General features: G+C 40.4%; 1 protein-coding gene across 4 annotated transcripts in view; it reads right to left on the reverse strand.

Moving 5' to 3' along the window:
• DIAPH3 (diaphanous related formin 3) overlaps positions 1-22667 on the reverse strand; it is a 682618-nt gene that overhangs the window by 331636 nt on the left and 328315 nt on the right. For all 4 annotated transcript variants that reach the window (XM_044286187.1, XM_044286189.1, XM_044286188.1 and 1 more), the window contains 2 exons: positions 5384-5476; positions 4729-4823 (listed from right to left, as the gene is read on the reverse strand). In XM_044286187.1, coding sequence (XP_044142122.1) covers positions 4729-4823; positions 5384-5476 — 188 coding nt within the window. The remainder of the gene's footprint in view (positions 1-4728; positions 4824-5383; positions 5477-22667) is intronic.

Genomic DNA, 22667 nt, shown 5'->3' on the forward strand with positions numbered 1-22667 from the left:
GCATCATACTGCAACAGGACTTAATAGTCTCATGAACATGACCACAAACTCAAGTAAAGTTTTTTTTCACCATCCGTCCATAATATGAATACTATGACTATTACATTTCAGTTACATTAGGATGTGCAGGTAAATCATTTTTTTTGGATGTACAATAGTACTGAGTAAAGATAAGAGTGGTTTTGTTACTGTGGCGAAACCAACCTCGCCACAGTGTTTTGGAGGGGGCTGTTTGCCAGCTTCCTGCCCTGGGATTATGGTCCCTTAAGTTAGTGGGTCTTAAGGCACTTGGGACTGAGCCCTCTGTCCCTGGATTGCATCATTTGCCTTACTTGCTTGGATTTTACTATTCCCATGGTGAGAACAATGGATGAAGCACATGGTGAGAACAATAGATAGCGGCCATTTTAACTCGCACTGTTCTGACTTTTCAACACGGTGCTATCTTGCCTGTATTTGGTGCACAGAGACATCATTCAGTAGTTTGAAACTACCAAACAGGGGACACATTTATTAGTGACTATTTTCTGTACAACTCGTATATTTTCGGTGTAACTGGCATAAAACTGTATCTTCCAAACTACTGAACGGATGTGGGTGAATTTTGGATATGTGGTTCACCCAGATCCCCCAGTCCCGAGGATATATTGGTTATGGGGTTATTGCATGTTTTGGGGTTCTTGTGATATGTTTTTATAAAACTGTATTCCTCTGCCTTTGATAAATATATTCGCCATTGTGTTCAATAGTCATCACCGGCAGAGGGGAGGATTTTGTGTGGGTGTGTTCCATTGTCCCATTGTGTGTTTAAATGGTGATGTCTGTCCTGTTGTCTCCACATGTGTATTGGCGACTTCCCTTTGTCCTGAGAGATAATTGGATTGCTCTTCGGTTGTCTCCGGGACAGAGAGGAGGAAACCATGATGCATTGTGGGGATGTGTTGTATCTGTCGTGTATTTGCAACAACTGTAATAAAAACCAGGCTGGGTGTGCCAGCACGTCAGACCACTGCTTGACCCTCAACACGGAGCCTTGTCTCGTTATTGGGGGGATTCCCTGTATGCTGTTAGAGACTGATTGCCAGGAGTGTAAGCTGATTGTATGCTTTTCCTGTTCATCTGCTAGCAGCTATTCTCGAGGTTCCAGTTTGGAGTGCTATTTTGTATCCAGTTAGGGAGTTTGGGGTTCTGCAGTAGCTGTGCCTGTCTCTCAGAAAGGGGCATATCGCCTAAACGGATTTTAACCCCTTGTTTGCTGAAACGGTCCGTTACAGTTACCATGCTATATACGAAGTCAATGGATCGGAATAATCTTTTGCTATACGCTAAGTACCATGCACTCCATGACTTCTGGAGTATACAGAGAAGTCACTTTGAGCAAGCAAGACGAATAGCGAGCACAGATGAGCAGGATGAGCATCAGATATGTGGTGAATAAAAAATTCATAGATTGGGGCTATATGGGTAAGATGGTGGATAACGTGGGTCATGACACTGGGAAAAGTGTGAGGTGTGATGTCAGAAGAGGACATCAAGGGGATACCAAAAGGGATGGTTTATATCTTTATATGATAGACACGCCTCGAGTACTGTTCTGAAATACTGGGATCTGTTGAAGCAAGATCAAAGATATGGTGTACGCTTTAAAAATAGTCCTGTATTTGCTTATTGGAAAGAGAGAACACTGAGTGACATGCTCATTAAAAGTGAAGTAAGGGGTCTGTGGAGTGCAAGAAAGGCAATTATGAAGGGAATAAATTAACAAATTGAATATTAAGGTTATATATATATATATATATATATATATAAAACAGAGAAACGGACTGCACTCCCAAGAATCTTCAGTGAAAAAGGTTTATTCACCCATAGGTGGCACAAGCGACGTTTCGGCTCTCACATGAGCCTTTCTCAAGCTTGAGAAAGGCTCATGTGAGAGCCGAAACGTCGCTTGTGCCACCTATGGGTGAATAAACCTTTTTCACTGAAGATTCTTGGGAGTGCAGTCCGTTTCTCTGTTTTGTATCAAGTGGGTAAGCTCCAGTCGCCATATCCGGACATTGCACCCGCTTTACTTCATTTTATTTTGGTCGGTGGTGCTGCCAGTTATTTATTTTTCTTATATATATATATATATATATATATATAATGTTCTGCACAGCAGGGTTAGAAAATGATTACAGTTCACTTTTGCCACAGTCAGGGTATTTCAAATGTGTTCAGTGTGGTTATAATACCATCTAGCAGTATTACACTATGTTTTCCTGTTACAAAGGCTACTGCATTGGATTGTGGGTAGTGAAGGCATCCTGGGACAGAGAAGTCTCCAGGACACAGTACAGAGCTGTCCTATGCATGTCTCCTTCTCAAACTCCTATCCTTGTAAAAGCATATCTGGTAAGAGATCGACATCTGTTTCCAGGGACATTGTGTTATGCAGAGCCGTTCAGGCAGTTATTATTGCTAGATAGACATGCAATCCTATGTATAGGCAGCCTTCACTGTTCTTGTAAATGTTATAGTGCATGCTATTCTATGCTTAATACTTTTATGTGCTATTTGCAGTTTTAACACATACAATTTAAATACATATATATATATATATATATATATATATATATATATAAATAAAATCAAATATGGAATCTTACTGAGACCAAGAGAAGGTTGTTACAACGTGAACCTATTGAATTGTGAAATGGACACTTGTGACCTTAAGGGTTAAATGAGGTGTGCAATTTCGAGTATTTTTGTGATTGCTCTCAGCCCTAGTTTATATTTAGTCTAAAACAGGTTTTATATATAGATCTCTTAGGGATAATGTGTTTTGTATAATTAAAATAATTGTAATATGCCACATGCACATGCTATTTAGGCTAAATGCACACAAATGTTGTTTGTGTCCGTGTCCATTCCGTTTTTTTTTTTTTTTTTTTTTAAGATAGGATGCGGACACATTCATTTCAACGGGTCCGCATCAGTATGTCAGTTCCGTAGCCCCGGAAAAAAAAAAATTAACATATCCTCTTCTTGTCCGTTTTAGGCATTGTTACAATGGATCTGCCCCCAAAAAATACATTTTTTTTTGCGGACTTGCAATTTGTGCATGTAGCCTTAAACCTGTGGTTTCCTCTTGTCGGTACGCATGATGAAGGGGGCATGTCTCCCAAACGGCACATCTGAGGGGAAAACTAGGAGCGCAGAAAACTTGGCTTTCTTTGTGAAGGCTATCAGAAAATATGATGCTAACTATTCTTATGGAAAGATGTTAATAAAGAATTATGTTTGAACCAAAGGGACTGTGAGTAGCAATCATTTTACTCATATTATTGATTGGATATGCCACCAAATTTTGATCAGAGGAAGTACAACTTTTGAGACGCCAAACAACTGAAAAAACTGCGCTCAGTGATTTCCATCCCCCCCTACTGCAATGGGAATTGCAACACAAAGTCAAGCCCTGAAGTGCTAAGCCGTTCCAAGGATCAGGAGGTTCATCCTTCCAAGTTGTCATCACTGACTATTTTGGAAAACCCCCTTCTAAGATTCAGGTCTGGGATGAAATAGAGAAATCAGCAGCAGCAGCATCTTTTTGTCACTCTCCAGCAGATCACTCCTCCCCCTCCCCTCTCCACAGACTTTGATGGGCAGCATATAAACTGAGTTAATAATCTGCCTCGCCTGTCAAGACTTTAGTAGAAAACTGAGGGTGGGAGAGGAGTAGAAAGGAGCTCATAAGTAGAGAAAGAATAGTTTCTCTAATGGTTTCTTAAGTTAGCTTGAACTATTGATTTATGCAGTTTGTTTAATCCCTTGTGAAGTCCATATATGGAGGATGTCAGTTCTTTATGGATGGTGCACACTCAAGGTGTTGAGCAGACACCATAGATGATGGGTGCCCGTTTTACACAGCATACACTCTGTATTAGAGTCTGTGACCGGCAACAACGATGATCACAGACTTTTAACCCCTCGGATGCCATGGTCAATTGTGACAACAACCACAGAGCAGTCAATTACAGAAGACTTGCACTCCAGGTGACTGACCAGCTCCTCTGGGCCAGACCATGGGAGATGTTTAGTTGCTATGGCAGGCTTTCTAAAGTCTCCGACGCCAGTCACATGAAAGTTATAATCAAACCCTGCGTACCGTAGCTTTCAAAAAAAAAAAAATATATATATATATATATATATATATATATATATATATATAAATACATTTTTAAAATTAAAAATAAACAATACAGAAGATCATTTGTATAGTCAGATCCCAAAATGCCCAAAGTATTAAAATATAACCGTATTTATCAGGGAGTTAAAAAATAAATAAAAATAATTAAACAAATGGAAAATCACTGCGTCAGGAATGGGTTCAAATACAGTGACAATTTGGGCACCTCTGCAGTACCATAAGAACTTACTTGTGCAGATGGCAAAAAACTGGCCACTAAAGAAATGTGGTTATTGTGATTTTTACTGCTCTCCGTGTTCCCCTTAAAACAATTTTTATACAGACACCCCAATGTGCCTGCATTATAGTACATACTGTAGGTAAAAAAAAAAGTTTGGGAGAAAACAATATTTTCAATCAGACCTACATATATTATTATTTTATTCGGGTCAGTGAGTAAAAGTGAGCGTAAAATCTAGTTTCTAAAAAAAATATACAAAAATTTTTTTTTTTTTAAACTTTGCTTATATAAAATGTTTTGTTCTATAAATTCACTTTACCTGCACCATGGAGTCCGTCAGCTGTGTTTCATCAATTTCTAATATACTTTTTTTAATGTCTTCATAAGGCAAACGGTATGAACCCAGAAAAATGGCTGAAAAAAAAAAGGTTATCAAGTAAATATTGTTGGTACCAAACACAGTATCTCTCTGCTGTATACAGCGTTTGTAAGGCTCTCTTTGCATCAGGTTTGGCCCATACACTTGAGATATATGAAGAGTAAACCATAAATTGGAACATGGATTCTAATCCGTGGAATTTTCTCTCATGTACATGTCATACATTTCCATCAGACAGGACTTTGCTAACTGCAAACAGATTTCTACAACTCCCACTGAATAATAAATCTGAATTTCTACCACAATGCTAGTGGTGATTACAGGAACCAAAGAAATAAAACTGAACCTGAAAACCAAATGATCTTGTTCACTGTACAGATGCCTATTGTATTTACTAATGTTTCCACACTTAAAATGTCTAAGAAGCACAAATTTGCATAATTTCGTCACAACTAGAGTTGCTCCGTTTTTGTCCGGCTTGCCAGAACGCGGGGCTTAACAAGGCTTCTTGAATCTGGTGCAGAGCCAGACAGCCATCGATAGGATTAATAAATCCAGGCCAATCTGCTGTGTCACATTTCCTGTGCATACTTACATAGATTTTGGGCAATTTTTGGCTCCAAAACTTTAAGCTCCTTTATTCGTTTCTTCGTAAACACTGGGTCATCAACTTCATCGTCTTTTTTTACTGCACATAAACACACATTGAATAGTTTACATTACTATATTCTGTATACTTGGAGAGCAAAGAAAGCTGAAATAAACAGGCTTAATATATTTCATTAACAAACATTAACATTTACTGAACATTCTTTTAACACTAAAATAAGATTTAGAGACTGGGTTTTAAAAGTATAACATGTCAATTGGATTGAGGCTAGAGCTATGTGACAACTATGGTCAGTTCTCCATTAACTAAGGTATAGCACAGTGGTGGCTAACCTATGGCATGGGTGCCAGAGGCGGCACTCAGAGCCCTCTCTGTGGGCACCTGGAAAAAGTCTATGGTGTACTAATATGCCGTAGACTTTTCCTGCCCTTCATCAGCACAGGGCGCACTATGAACATCACAGGAAGGATATTATAGCTAAATGATAAAGTATACGGAAGATATACTGTATTGGACTGTAGTCTTCTGGTTATATTGCAGTGTTAGCATTTTGCGATAAATAAGTGGGTTTTGGTCACTTGGTCTGTAAAAGGTTCTCCGTCACTGGTCTAGTATGCCCATTCCATTGGATTGAGGCTAGAGATACGTGATGACTATGGTCAGTTATTAGTCATCCATTAACTATAGTATAGCATGTCCATTTCATTGGATTGAGGTTAGAGCTACGCGAGTCATCCATTAACTATAGTATAGCATGTCCATTCCGTTGGATTGAGGTTAGAGCTACGCGAGTCATCCATTAACTATAGTATAGCATGTCCATTCCGTTGGATTGAGGTTAGAGCTACGCGAGTCATCCATTAACTATAGTATAGCATGTCCATTTTATTGGATTGAGGTTAGAGCTACGTGATGACTATAGTCAGTTATTAGTCATCCATTAACTATAGTATAGCATGTCCATTTCATTGGATTGAGGTTAGAGCTACGCGAGTCATCCATTAACTATATAGTATAGCATGTCCATTTCATTGGATTGAGGTTAGAGCTACGCGAGTCATCCATTAACTATAGTATAGCATGTCCATTTCATTGGATTGAGGTTAGACCTAAGTGATGTCTATGGGCATCTTCATTCAGCAGGACCTGTGCTGACTTCACCACATGGTGAGCGTGATTACGTCAGCGAAGGTTCTTTTGCAGGTCCTTCAAGAAGAACAAAAAAGGATCCTGACTGCGCGATCGAGTGGATGAGGTGAGTAATATTTTTATTATTTTTTAACCCTCAAGTGACATTTCACTTTGCATTCTGTATTAAAGAAAGCTATTTTCCATTATAACCATGCTATAATGGAAAATAATAAAGTAAATGGGGACCAGGGCCGCTCATCCCTCAGTTCCTTAGCAACCATGCGTGAAAATCGCATCCGGACTTGCTTGCGATTTTCACACAGCCCCGTTCATTTCTATGGGGCCTGTGTTGCGTGAAAAACGCAGAATATAGAACATTCAGCGATTTTTACGCAAAGCACAAGTGATGCGTGAAAAACATCGCTCATGTACACAGCCCCATTGAAATGAATGGGTCAGGATTCAGTGCGGGTGCAATGAGCTCACCTCACGCATTGCACCCACGCGGAAAAATCGTCCATGTGAAAGGGGCCTTAAAGCGGCTCTGTCACCAGGATCAACCCTAGTGATACTGGTAGAGCTCATCTTGCTGATTAAAGCTATACCTTTCTTTTGTCTGTACGATAAATAGCTGCAGAAAAATAAGCATTTTTATTCATATGCAATTTTTTTTTACAGTATAGAACAAATTCAGAAGTTATTATACAAAGCCTTGTGAGACTTCACAAAGTAATAACTTTGGCTCATCTGAGCCAATCCATTCTAGTACTGTATGGAGCGCTCACTCCGTACAGGATTGAAACGAAGCTTTATGCGAATCGACTTTGGTTGTTTCATCCTAAGTCGATTCGCTCAACCCTACTTATAAGCTAACATATATTATTGGTGTTTATATAATCATATATTCTGCCTGTGAATACAGCAGTGATATGTATATCAGCTTTCTGAGCAGATGTCAGTGTGGTGAAGCTATAGTACATAGAGTATATGATATGAAGAGGTTAGGACACAGCTCTGCCCTCAGGCTGCTGTCTAGCCATGTCAATCAAGGGGAGGGGGCGTGTGCAGAGCACAAGGGGTGTTACAGAGCAGTGCTCAGAAGATTCAGCCCCGCCTTAGAGGGCTTGAATTGCTCATTTGCATATGAATAAAAACACATAATGAGCCCAACCAGGCAGTATGTCTGGTTTAATTGGATTAATCCTGGTGACGGAGCGCCTTTAAACAAACACTGAACAGATCTGTAGCAATGAACACCTTGCTCTTCAGATCAGTGGGTAGAATTACAAATTGGTTAGATGTCCTCAAGAATGAAGAAAACTGCCTTTCTAATGGCATCTATAGGTATACTACCTTCTAAGAGCCATGTGAAAGTCATCTCACCCAGTCATCTAGTGCCCTCCTCTGTATTAACAAGGAGTAAGAACTCTGTATGCATGGGTGTCTCTGGTTTGGCTGATGTTGCCAATTCATGTTTTAGGTCGCTTATGAGGGCCAAAAACTGCAAGATACCTATAGATGGCACCAGAGACACAGTTTTCTTTCTTCTGGAAGACAGCTAACTTACATACTTTTGCCACAGAGCATCAGCTGTAAAAGGCCCTTTATATGGGCCGAGAATCCGCCAGATGACCGCTAACGTGTATTCATAGGAACGCTAGTTAGCTATTATCTAACGGTGTAACAGGGTCACTAATTATCCGATGAACCAGCAAAATTGAGGTTAGAGGTACGTGATGACTATGGTAAGTCATTAGTCCTCCATTAGTGTAGCATGTGTGGACTGGACATGAGAGATTCATTGAACATGCTTGTGGGGAACACTGTTCCTACTTTCTTGTTTGGCAGCTCACAAGTGTCTGGTCAATAGTTAAATAGACTGAAAAGAAATATATATTTTTTTTATTCTTTGCAAACATCTTTTCCCCTTTTGAACTAGCCTAATTGTGGCCCAATGTATTTATACAGCAGCAATCACCTAATCACATTAAAGAGGTTAGTTATCCCACAAAAAATATTCTAAATATTTATATATTTTTTTTAAACTACAACTAGGTCTGAATATGTTTGAAATTGCATGAAATTAATAAGAACTATCTATATAGTGCCACCTGCTGTTTGTTTTTTCCCTTATGTCTCCATACAGCTCAGTAACATCTCTATGGTGGATGTCCATTCTGCGCAATCAAAGGGAAAGAACTACAGCAGAGAGGACACACACCCTCAGTTGTGAAAGGAAGAGCTGAAGCAAAATGGCCACGCCCCCTGAGCTGTGATAGGGAGAGAACTGCAGCTAAAACGACATGCCCCCTGAGCTATGATGGGGAGAGAGCCGAAGCAAAAAGGACACAGCAGCCAGTTTGCCATATGCCTAGCAGATCAACTGGAGCAACGCATGGGGACAGCTCTGGATCCATGTGAGGTCCAGGGCAGGCTCTACTTTGTTGGCGATTGTCATGTACAGTTTTAAATGTCCGATTTTCATTTTTTTTACAGAAGCCATGGGATAACCCCTTTAAGTGCCTCATAATGGCACCAGCCTAATAATACACATTTACATAACGTTCTTTCTACAACTAGGAATCTGAAAAGGTGCAAACTGATTGCGTAGTTCTCCTCTTCTACCGTGCTAACCAGCTCTGGAGCAATCCTTTCTGATAGTCCACTATTTAAAATATATTCAACAGTACAAAAGAACATCTACTTCCAAATATATGCACATGCAATTTATCTAAAAGGACACTATGCCCATCTTTAATAATTCAGGGTCTGCATCGTAGAATCATGCCGTTCTTTATAGGATGTGCTAAAGCTGCAAGTCAAATGAGGTAATACTGCTGGAGCGATAAAGGAAAGTACACCAAAGGATTTATGTGCCCAATATCCACACCGTGGACCAAGAGCAGGGCAGTAAAGTGTGGGAGAAGCATATTATCCTAGTCTACAGAAAACGCCCATAATGACATACATAACTTACACATTTCTTCATCTGAAGGCTGAGACTTTACTTCTTTGAATTGCAAGCAAGAGAAAGCAGAAACAAGTGTGCACAAAAGTTATTCCCCAACCATTAGTTATCAGCACATAATGTTACAAACTGTCATTTTACTAATTTCTCTGAAACTAGTCCAATATTTACAGTACATGAAGCCATCCTGCCTTGTAAGGCTGGGTTCAAATCACATTTTTCGTCTTACAGTTAACGTATACAAAATTACATATTCCTTAAAACGGATGCCAGACGGTCATTATAGAGTTCTATGGTTAAAAAAAATAGAAAAACAAATGTATATGTTAATGTTTAAATTTTTTGCAGATTATTATTTTTTTTAAATCTCCCAACGTATCCGCTAAACGTAGAGCCAACATGAGATGTGAACCCAGCCTAAAAATGGAACAAAAGACTGCACCAGCAAACAGATTAAAAGTACTGTTATTGTTAAAGAGGACCTTTCGTAGTATTGTGTGTTACAAACTGGTATGCTTACCAGATAGGGCGGCCCCTACAGATGCCAGCACTTTTTTATTTTTTCAATACCCCTTGTTTCAGCCCGGGTACCCCGCTGAGTTTGGCGCCTGATATGTTAATTTAGACCTTTGGTACAGGGAGGAGGGTGGTCTCAATGGTGTCTCCTTCTCCCTAGCTGTTGCACGGTCCAATCACAGCGGAGGGCGTCACAGCCAGGGAGAAGGGGAGGTGTTTTTTCCCTCTGGCTGTGACGCGCTCCGCTGTGATTGGACTGCGCTACAGCAAGGGAGAAGGAGACGCTCACTGAGAAAACCAAATGCCTCCTCCTTCCTGTACCGATGGTCTAAATCAGGGATGCCCAACCTGCTGTTGCAAAACTACAACTCCCAGCATGCCTGGACAGCAAGGCATGGTGGGATTTGTAGTTTTACAACAGCTGGAGGGCCGCAGGTTGAGCAACCTTGGTCTAAATTAACATATAAGGCGCCAAAAACAGCGGGGGACACAGGGGCGGAAACAAGGGGTATCTGTAATACATATTCCCATGAAAGGTTCTCTTTAGGGCTCATGCACACATCTGTATGTATTTTACAGATTGCAAAAAACACGGATGACGTCAGTGTCCATTCTGTATTTTGCAGAACAGGACAGTTGGCCCCAGTAGAACAGTACTATCCTTGTCCGTAATGCGGACAATAATAGGACATGTTCTATTTTTTGGTGGAACGGAAATGCAGACATATGGAAATGGAATGCACACGGAGTGACTTCTATTTTTTTGTGGACCCATTGAAATGAATGGTTCCGCATAAGGTCCACACAAAAAAAAAAAAAAAAAAAAAAAAATGGTACAGACACAGAAAGAAAATACATTAGTGTGCATGAGCCCTTAAGGGAATGTTTTATGTTGCTTTGCATTAAAGTCCAACCATATTAGATCGATACAGGTCTGACCCTCGGCCACCAGGCCATCAACTGAAAGGGGAACAGCACTGATTTACATTGATTCGTAAGGCACTGTATTTCTAGTAGTGGCTGTGCGAGGGGAGTGAAAACATGGCATTGGTAATCCCCCCCACAGCATGCACTAGCAGCATGAAAACAACATTACTGCACAGGAATAGACACATGGACAAGATTAGGAGAAATGATTTCTTCTTAATGACCAAGGAACAGAGGTGGATGAAGGAATGAATTCTTTCAGAGGAAGTGAAAGCTGCATCATGTATGGGGACGAGTGATTCATAGTTTCGGGGCTGCAGACCATTGTTTACACAGGACAATCTGCTTCTCAGGAACAATAATTTTGGTGTCTGCATTAATGATGCTTCCACCGGATGAACAAGCATTTGGTCCTTCAGTAGGAGATCTGCAGAACCTTCACACAGGGCAATTACTGGGAACAGGTGTTCTGAGGATAACTGCCCCACTGTCAGCCTAGGCTAAGCTATGGTGGCATGATCTACTGAGCGTTCAGACACATCTACGTAGTTTAAAGTGTAACTGCCGTTTCATTGTTTATACTGTAATGGTATAGTGTACCCTACAGTATATGTGCATGTGTGTTTTAAAATGTAATCATTTTCTGTTTTACATGGTAAAAACTCCCACAAATGTGTGCCAATTTACCATTGTGCTGCCCTCTCCTCAGTGCGTTGCCATGTGCAGTCTGTCTTCTCTGGCGGATCAGCTCTGGGAGGAGGAGCTCAGCCCTGAGGCGCATTCACAGTGTTGTAGGACACTGGCTCCTCCTCCAGCCTTCATGCCTGCAAGGAGTCTGTGATGCCTACATACCCCAAGTGAAAATGCATTATACACATTGCGCTGCTGGAGGGAATCGGCACCGCTCGTCTTCCTTCACAGCAGAGCGAACTGACAGTGTACATCGCGCAGTTGGAGCTTGCTAGCAGGGACTAGGTGAGTATTTGGCTGTGTTACTAAAGTATAGGGGGCACTGGCTGCAAAAATAGGATCTAGGGGGCATCTGGCATTCTCATTGGTCCTGCTTGTGTGCTAGTGCATGTGAGGAGAGCAAGGTCTTATGGGAAGTGAGGACAATACAGGACGGCCTCAAGAAAGGACAATCATCACCACAGGAAGTGCAGCAGAGGCCATTTTAGGAAGAAGCTGAAATACAGGCACAGAGAAATATGGTTGATACAGACATCAGAAAGGTAAAATTAGCTGAAAAATGCAGCTTCATGAATATCTTCCCTTCAGCATCACATATGTTAGGAATTTCATTTTTGGTGGTGAAATGGCAGTCACACTTTAATGTATATTTTTGAGCTTGGAAAACTGCTCTAATTAACACAATCACATCTATTAGAAAGTGGAACAGCTTCATAGTATGGCAATTACTATTATTACTTACCTGTATATGTGAGATGCTGTTAAAGATACTCTGTCAGCAGGATAAACTCTATTAAACAAGATACACCGTCTGGTAGGGTTCATCATGCTGATTAGAATGATACCTTTCTTTTGTCTGTATAATAAATAGTTGCAGAGATATGTGTTTTTATCAATATGCAAATGAGAGGTTTGAGCACCAGGAGGCAGAGCTGAATCTTCTGAGCACTGCTATGTAACGCCCCCTGTGCGCTGCACACTCCCGCCGCCATGTGATCGACAGGGTTAGACATCAGACTGAAGGCAGAGCTGTGTTCTAGAGCTGTGCGCGAGCAATGTCATATTCCATACACTATGGCTTCACCACTCTGGGATCTGCTCAGAAAGCTAATCTACATATTACTGCTTTAGGCTGCATTCACACGTCCGTGGAACACGGACCATGAGATACTGAACTGGCACCCTGCTTCGTGCACGAGCGCACAGAGTCATTGGTTGCTAATACGCCGTGCGCTTCCTGCTGCAGCCGCAGTACAGTAAAGTATTGTAAATGGGATCAGACCCCCAAAAGTTGAAATCACAGAGTGGGACAAAAAATTTAGTTTAAAAAAATAAATAAAAAAATGTCCTTTTCCCAAAAAAATAAAATAAAAATTTGTAAAAAGGAAGGAAAAAAGATAGGTAGACATAATAGGTATTACCATGTCCGTATCGACCGGCTCTATAAAAATATCACAAGACCTAACCCCTCAGGTGAACGCAGTCAAAATTGTGCAAAAAACTGTGCAAAAAAACCCCACAAAAAAAAAACATTTTGTCACCTTACAGCCGTAAAAGTGCAACACCAAGCGATCACAAAGGCATATGCCTCTCAAAATAATACCAATCTAACCGTCACCTCATCCTGCAAAAAATCAGCCACTACCTAAGACAATTGCCTAAAAAATAAAAACTATGGCTCTCAGACTATGGAGACACTAAAACATGATTTTATTGTGTTAAATGTAAAAAACAAACAAAAAAAAAAAAAAGTAGACATACCACATGACCTAACCCCTCGACTGCACACCGTAAAAAAAATTGCATTTTTAGCCACCTTACATCCCAAAAAGTGTAATAGCAAGTGATCAAAAAGTCATATGCACCCCAAAATAGTGCCAAACAGTCATCTCATCCCGCAAAAATAATAACCTACCTAAGACAATCACCCAAAAAAAAAAAAAAAAATGCCTCTTACTTATATAACTTACAGAAATATAAAAAGTAGACATATTAGGTAATTCCACATCCGAAATGACCTGCTCTATGAAAATATCACATGACCTAACTCCTTAGGTGAACACCGTAAAAGAAAAATATCAAATACAAAGTGTGTCAAAAAAGGCATTTTTTTTTTACACCTGCCATCACAAAAAGTGTAATACCAAGCAATCAAAAAGTCATATGCACCCTAAAATAATCAAACAAATCTCATACCGAAAAAAAAGAGCCCCTAAATAAGACAGTAGCCCAAAAAATTAAAAACTATGGCTTTCAGAATGTGAAGACAAAAAAAAATAAAAAATAAAGCATTTTTGAAAAAAATTATGTAAAACTGAAACAACAAAATCAAGGGGTCATATTTGGTATTGTCTCCTCCGTAACAATCTGCTCTATAAAAATACCACATGATCTAACCTGTCATATGAACACTGTAAATAACAAAAAATAAAAATAGTGCCAAAAACATCTATTTTCGGTTACCTTGCCTCAAAAAAAGTGTAATATAGAGCAACCAAAAATCATATGTACCCTAAAATAGTACAAACAAAACTGCCACCTTATCCCGTAGTTTCCAAAATGGGGTCACTTTTTTGGAGTTTTTACTCTATAAAGGATCAGAATCCCTGACAAGTAAGAGAGGAAGATGGTGCAGCTCTTTAACTTGTCTTCCTGTGTAATTAGGACAGGTTTTGTGTGGACAAGTAGGATGATGGCCATTTTATTTTTCCGAATGATTGCTCCCTGGATAAAACGAGCCTTTATAACTAATGAAATATATTTGGCAAAATATTTATAATGAAGTAATATTTAAAGGGGTTATCGCACGAATAATGTAAAAAATGAAAATCAGACATCACATAGTACATGGCAAGCTCTTTCTAACAAAGCTAGAACCAGCCCTGTACCTCATATGGATCCAGAGATCTCCCCAATCATTGCTCTGCTAGATTTAAATCAAGCTGGTAGCTTAACAGGAGTGTCTATTCTGCTGCAGCTCTGGAGGCTGTCTATTCCACTGCTGCTCGCTCCTTCTATCACAGTTTTATTGAAAAAAAGTCAGTAGCTATACAAAATTTTTAATTACATGCAATTACAAAAGTATTGAAATCCAGATGCTGGTTTGAAAATTGTAGAATATTTTTTGTGGTACAACCCCTTCAAGTATTTTCATTTTCTTAATTCCCGAAGAAACACTTTAACCACTAAGCTATAACATTACCATATAGAGAAACATGTTTTTGTCTTATGCTTATAAGCTAATACAAATTACTGGTGTTTTTCTAATCGTATATGGCGCTTGTGAATAAAGTAGTAATATGTAGATTAGCTTTCTGAGCAGATCTCAGTCTGGTGAAGCCATAGTACATACATCTTTCCGCCTGATGTCCAGCCCTGTCAATCAAGGGTCGGGGGGGGGGGGGGGGGGGGGGGGGTTGTAGAGAACACAGGGGGTGTTACAAAGCTGTGCTCAACTAATTCAGCCCTGTCTCCTGGTGCTCAAACCTCTTATTTGCATATGAATAAAAAAAAAAAGAAAAAAAAAAATTATATATATATATATTTATTTATTTATTTATACACACACATATACATACATATACACACACACTAAAGAAAACATCCACTGCTATTTATCATACAGACAAAAGAAAGGTATAGATTTAATCAGCATGATGAGCCCTACCAGGTAGTATGTCTGGTTTAATAGGGTTGATCCTGGTGACAGAGCCACTTTAAAGTCTGCAAATGAGCTGCAAGCTACAAACTGTCAAGAATATCAGAGATGCAAGAATAGGCCACTGCTTGCTGGTGGCAACATATGGAGAGCTGGCTGTGACTGAGTAGCTCTCTCCATTCAGATCTACGGGAATTCTGAAAAAAGATGGGCGCAGTTGCTCCAAACTCCCATAGAAGTGAATGAAGGTTAAACGCATTGCAAGTAATCTACATGCAAACAAACAAGGTTCAAAAAGGAGCCGAATGTGGAAGCACTCACAGCAAGTCTACTGATCTTTTAGCCTGTTTTATAACCTTTTTTTTTATTCATTTGCTTTCCAGATGCTAAAGTAAGCAGCTTTTTAAACAAATCATTAAAATGCCTTTTCATTTTGCTTCTGCAGCGTGTGTGCAGGTCCCTGGTGGCTCTCTCTGCACTGCTCCTCCCTTCACTTAGTGTTGGGCTCCATTCACACGTCTGCAATTTCGTTCCGCATTTTGTGGAACAGAATTGCGGACCCATTCATTCCTATGGGGCAGCACGATGTGCTACCCGGACACGGAATTGCGGATCCGCACTTCCGTTCTATTTTTTTGCGGAACATGTCCTATTCTTGTCCGCGGACAAGAACAGGCATATTCTATTAGTGCCGGCAATGTGCGGTCCACAAAATGCGGAACGCACATTGCCGCTTTCAGTGTTTTGCGGATCTGGAGCCTTAAAGGGAACCTGTCACCAGTTTTATGGTGTCCTAACTAAGGGCAACATAAATAAGTGACTGATTCTCTTAGCAAAATGCTGGGTCACTTTCTTTAATTGACCCAGTCAATCTGCCAACATCTTGTATTGAAAAGCTCCAGCTGATAATGATGAGTCATGAATATTCATGAGCTCCTGACTCTCCCCGCCCACCTGCTGCTGAGTGACAGTTTGTTGCCATAGGAATCAGCAGCAGATGGGCAGGGGAGTGGCTATAGCTCTGAATTATATATACGCTGGACTCGATGACATCACGCAGGACTCCAATCAGCTCATTAGCATGCGGCATCTTTGTGTGTATATTATGAGGTAACCATCTGTCACACCAGTAAGTGAATACATCTAAGGCACTTTTTAGTAGTTACTGATTGTATATAATTAGTTAGATTATAATCAAATATCCACATGACAGGTTCCCTTTAAAGTAGTATGGCCAATTACAGTGCGACAAGGAGGGCTGTTCACAATAAGCACGCAAGGCAGTTTGTGGGGGGGGGGGGGGGTTTATCCAACTGTTTGTAACTGATCATCTCTGAATATGTCATCAGCATCTGATTGGTGGGGTCGGACAAAGGTCTCTGTCACATGAGCGTACTGAAATCCATCAGTACTCTGGCTCTGGACTATTCATGGATTCCTGATGATATGCCATCAGTATTGCTTCAGGATTTCATCAGGATTTACTTGCCTATTCTTTCCTGCCCGCATTTTTTATTTACTCCTATAGACTGTAATCTGCATATTTGGAAACAAATACAGACAAAACTCAGACATGCTGCGAATTTCAAATACTGGAGGAAATTGTCTTCCCATGTGAATAGTCCTAATTATTCACAAGAGCAGTGGATTCAGGTACATAAAATCAGGGCCATATACAGATTGCAAATACGCTCGTGTGAAAGCGGCCAATGACAGACATTTGTAATCCGCTTTTCCCACAGGGACCCAAAGTGCAGGGATAGTTGTGTGGTGGGGGAAACTCCCTGGGAGGTCAACTCAACCTCAACAAAGATCAACAGGATCAATTTTATAGGAAGCCAGTTTGCCTGTTTGTATATTTTTGGAGGGTGAGAGGAAACCGGATTACCCAGAGGAAACCCATACACACATAGAAACTCCATACAGATGTTGTTCCTGATCAAATTTGAACTCAGGATCCCAGTGCTAACCACTGAACAACCACGCTGCCTGACATTAGGGACCCCTGCCGATCAGTCGTAGCCTTTTAGCTGCTTACCCCAGGCTAGTGATGCCATGACCATCAGTCACACGGCCTAGGCGCAGATAAGCCTCATTCCAGTGAGGGTCATGGCCTCCTCACTGGTGACCAAGCACAACGCCATCCAGGGGCGGATTGGCCATAGGCCTTACAGGGAAATGGACCTTCTTACGGCCAGCCAATGGAAGTTTTAGGGGATTTATTTTGTGATGGACTGTAGTATTTGGACTGTGGTACTTGGCTCTGTTGGGGTGGTATAATGTGCCACAATATGGTATTGCTGACACTGCCTTCCATCAATTTGGACCCAACTACAAAACAGGTCACTTAATATTTTTTTACAGTCCGCCCCTGGCGCCATCTATTGGATTACAGCTGTGCTTGCTTTTATATCTTAGCCCCATTCACTTGTGCACAAGCAATGTAAATGATGAACATATCACATGGCCTAAGAAGAGTGGAAAAAAGGAACATCCCTCGGCGCAAAGAACCAACCAGATGGGAATGGCATATCTTCAGAAGTATTTATTGCAAACTCACTATGCGTTTCGGGGACAAAATCCCCTTCATCAGGTGAATAATTGCCCAAGAAGAGAGTCCACAGCCTATTCATACAGCCGATTGGTGTGGGTGCTGGTAGTCAGACCCCTGCCGAACTGATATTCATGACCTATCCAAAGGATAGGCTGGCAATATTAAAATCCTGGAAAAACCTGTTTAAGTACCTAAATAGGCTGTGTCCGTAATGGGTTAGTACCGTACTTTCTCTCCTATTAGGATCCACTCCTGAATATGGCTTCCAAAGATACCGGAAAGAATGGCTGTACGCTAAATCTTCTATAAAGAAAAAAAGGCAGTGGCTTCCAAAGCTAATAATTAGATGAAACCCATCAACAGCCGGGCACGAAGCCCTGGTACTAGGCTATGCTCAGTGTAATACTTATTTGTTTTGAAAAAAATGCGGGTTCCCTGCTGCTTTTTTAAGGGTGTTTTACAAAATCGTGTGAACTGGCTATAACGCAATGCAAACGTGAAGCTGTGGTTTCTTTCACATCTAATTATTCAAGTAACAGGCACAATTGGCCATTTACAGAGTGAAATCTTAAAGGGCCAAATCATTCTCTACAGCTTTATGCTCTTTTGTTAAACAGGGGAAATGTGAGGGGAGCCTACCCGCCATGTATTTAACCTTCAACAGACAAAAACTTGACTCGCTTCCCTGTCATTTGACTTTGAAGTCTGACAGGCATATTGATAATTGGTTTAGACAACAACTAGGAGGCGCATTATGTTTTTATGTGCTAAAGCGGAGAGCGGAGGGCATGTCAAGCGGTAATCTGACTCGTGATCAACACAGCAACACCTTTTAGAATAGATTAGTATAGTGAAAGCTTTTATTGTGGCGGTAAACTCCTGCATTATGCAGTGTTCATCTGCAAATGTTTGCAGTGTACAAAGAGCAGATGTGAAACAATCAGGCTTCATCTTGCCTTAGATGTGATATACGTGAGGCTCTGTCACACTGAATAAACTACTGCGAAGTAGAGTTTTGCTATTCAATATCATCCAATTGAAAAGCTACCTAGAGATTCAGACACGTAGGCTCACTGTGAGCTGCAATCCATCTTGGTAAGACTGCCTATCAGCTGTTACATTACTGCGCTTCCTTCAAAGAAATTAAATGTCATGGTTAAATGGGACACCAATATGTGAATACTAAATGCCAGTCTGAATACAGCCGCATATTGCAGAAGGTGAATAAATACACATTATGCACAGTATGTTGGCAAAACAAAATAAGCTTAAACAGCCTTTTATGAAGTAGACGCCAGAGGTTTCATACAGATGATGTCCACTTTGCATAAAACTCTTTCATGTTACGCTATGATAGAAAACTAATGGCAAGATTGAAATTGCCTTTTCAAAACCTCCATTTTCCAGGTATTAAGTCTTTGCTAATATTCTTCTGGCCAGCAGCACACCATGATGATGATTTTACTAGTTTCTATTTTCTGCTAATCATAAGTAAAATGCATCAGCAATTCTCACCTGCCGACTGCCTGCACTTTATAGCTACCCACTGTTATCATGGTATCCAGATTGTGTGCCATCAGCTGACTACAGGCATAGTTGTCATGTTGTAAGCCAATCTTCAAATTGAGAATTGCAAAACTTTGAAGAACTCAGTTCCGACAAAAAAAATAAAATAAAATCCTTTCATACAGAATTCTATACATTTTTAAGTCTAAAAATTGTTGGTTTAACATTTATAATGACTGCACCTTTTACATGTTCTGGGGTAGTACAGGGGATTCTATCCTCAATCCTGCTCAGTGATGGGTACATCAGGCACTGTGATGGCAATAGTTATTGCCCAAGGAACCTACAATATGGTGCACGCGGTCACACACAGACCTGCATCTAGTGCAGCTGAGGAGATAACTCAGATCCTCACAGTTCAACCCCATCCGAGGTTGGGCACTGTCTATTCTCACAAATGTGCCTTCTGAGAAGCGTCAACCCATTTTTAGTACAGTCTTCTGCATGGCCTCCACAGCTCCCCGATCCTAAACATGGCTGGATCATGATATCAGGGGCCTCCATCAGCAGCTTCTACTGAAAACCACTACGTATGAGAAACTAACACAAATGTATCGGTTTTTAATAGGGACTATCGACAGATGTGCAAGGTCACACGATGCTCCATGAACAGCAATGTTTAGGACTGGACTTCTGTGCAGAAGATTATACTAACACGTTTGACTACAAAGACTATAAGCCACTAGGCAGACTTATATCTGTTTTTACTGGAAACCAGCTGTCTCAATTCCCTGGGGGTGGGCTTGCCCCGATTGGCTCAGAGGCTGACAATCAAAAGCAGACTTCTGGAAGGACCTTCTGCTGAGAACACCATTACACAACATTGACACACTATAGGAAGACAACAGGGAGATATACTTGAGTAGGTTTTAGGGTTTTTATTAGGGAAAGCTTTGCATAGAGAGTGAGGGTGTTGTCCCTCTGAGTTGTGTGTTGTTTCATAGTTCATACAGCTTGCTGGCAAGTTCTGGCCTGCCATAAGCTTATTTTTTTCTGTATATGGACAGGCAGGTAGCTTTTTTGTGTAACACTAAAACCCTCAACTCATAGGATTATTGCCAGCACCCAAAACAGCATACATTCAGCTGCATTAAAGGGCATCAACATACCAATGTTAGTGAACATGTGTATTACGTCAAGATACTGTTCAGTTAGAACAAAAGCGTTTTACTTCAAAAACTGCATTACTATACCCATGTTAGTGAAAATGTGGTATTAGTTCAAGACACCGTGCAGGTTCAGGAAAAGTACTTTACTGTAAAACTGCATTACCACTATTGTAAATTGCCAATACCATTGTATAGTGTGTTTGTAGAAAAGGAGTGATGATTAATTGTGCAACTTTCTTTAAATTACAGAAAAACAATTTTGCTAGTACTGTTTAATAATATGTGTACCAAGCCTGTGAATTTTAATTTATGGGCCTCATAATAAAATGTCTGGTAAATGGAGTGCAAAATTAAAGACCCACGCTTTGTCATCCAAGTGTCAGAATGTGGGTAGTAGTGCAAATAGTATAGCAGCACCATCTGGCAAGTAGTAGTAATGGGCCACAGTTTTCCCTGGCTTCCAATAGGTGCCATATTATTGATCATGTCTAAGGGTGGGTTCACACGTTTTTCCTGTCCTTTTAACGTATACAAAAAATATATATGCTGAACGGATGCCTCAGACTGATACCATACAGTGACATCTGTTCCTCAAAGAGTTCCATTATAAAAAAAAAGGAAAAAAAAAAAAAGTTTGACTTTTTTTTTTTTTCTTTCTTACCATTGTAAAAAAAGTTGTTTTTATTTTTACTGGACTGTGTAGTATAGAAGAACGTGGTATGCTGCGTTTTTTTTACCCTTTTTTCCCCCCTAATGTGTACGTCAAACAGCAGCATAAAACGTGATGTGAACCCGCCCAAAGACTGACACTGTGCCTTGGGGAAAAGGGTCACAGCATTCCTCCTCGTACTCCTTGCAGCCCTAGAGAAGCCTTTCAGTTTCATCATATCTGTCTCCACGTCCCCCTCCTACTGGGGTGCCTTCTTTTTAACTAGGAAGAGGCAACAAAACCCCATGTGCTATGAAAGATACTAAAATAGTATCCATGTTGATGACTTGTGTGAGAAGTAGTGGAAGAAAAAAAATATATATAAAAAAAAAGATTAGGAAACCACATATATATTATGGATAACTAACCCAGAATATAGGAAGAAACAACGTGACGGGCAACAGGAGGGTGGAATGTACACACCAAAATATAAGCTTTTCTTGAATTTGTGTGAGAAGTGTCAACATAAGCGTTTAGGCTGCCATAGGAGGTTCGGGGAATGTGGGGGACCCCATGAACACTGTGCTGTGATGCTAGTAGTTGCAGTGGCACTTGTAGCCATGGTGGTGGCATTCTGCCATCATTCATAGATCATTTCCAGATGCTTGTGCAGAGCAAGATACTGTTTCTCATGACACTACCGTATGTTAACACAGTTTGTTAACACCGTTCCTGCATTTACTAATAGGTATATCAGTGTCACCCTGACATGCTATTGTAGCCATAGCATTTAAGACCTTAAAAAGGAAGGGGGGTGAGGGTCAGGAAGTGAGCATAAGTTTGCTAATCTGTAATGAACACCAAAAATTATGCAAATGAGAACTACAACAAAACAAGCCATCAATAGAAAAATTAAAATGTTCTGGCTCTTGAAATGTAATGCTAAAAATGCTTGGTACAGAAAGGCCAAGATAGCACAGTCAATGAGGGGCTAATATATATTATTTTTGTAAGGGTACGGCCACACGTTCAGATTTCTTGATAAAATTTTGAACCAAGAGTGAAGTCAAACAACTGAAGTTGTACCTGCCCTGCATACTTTCTCTCCTTTTATGATCCCCTTTCATTCTCATTTCCAAAAACTACATTAAGCACCATAGTCTAGGTCAGGCATGTCCAAAGTGCGGCCCTCCAGCTGTTGCAAAACTACAACTCCCAGCATGCCTGGATAGCTTACAGCTATTAGGGCATGCTGGGAGTTGTAGTTTTGTAACAGCTGGAGGGCCGCACTTTGGACATGCCTGGTCTAGGTACTTAAAAAGCCATGATTACCACACAATACTTTGCAAAGGTGCAAATTCATAGCAAAAGATTTGACAAGGACTGTACAAACCCTACAGCCTCTACTGCAATAATTTTATTTTAAATGAGACATTTCAGAAATCTTTATAATAATAGCGTGTCAAGTATTCCCAGGCAATACATGGTCAAGAAGGTTCAA

This window comes from Bufo gargarizans, chromosome 3 (assembly GCF_014858855.1).
Source record: "Bufo gargarizans isolate SCDJY-AF-19 chromosome 3, ASM1485885v1, whole genome shotgun sequence".
Lineage (NCBI taxonomy): Eukaryota > Metazoa > Chordata > Amphibia > Anura > Bufonidae > Bufo > Bufo gargarizans.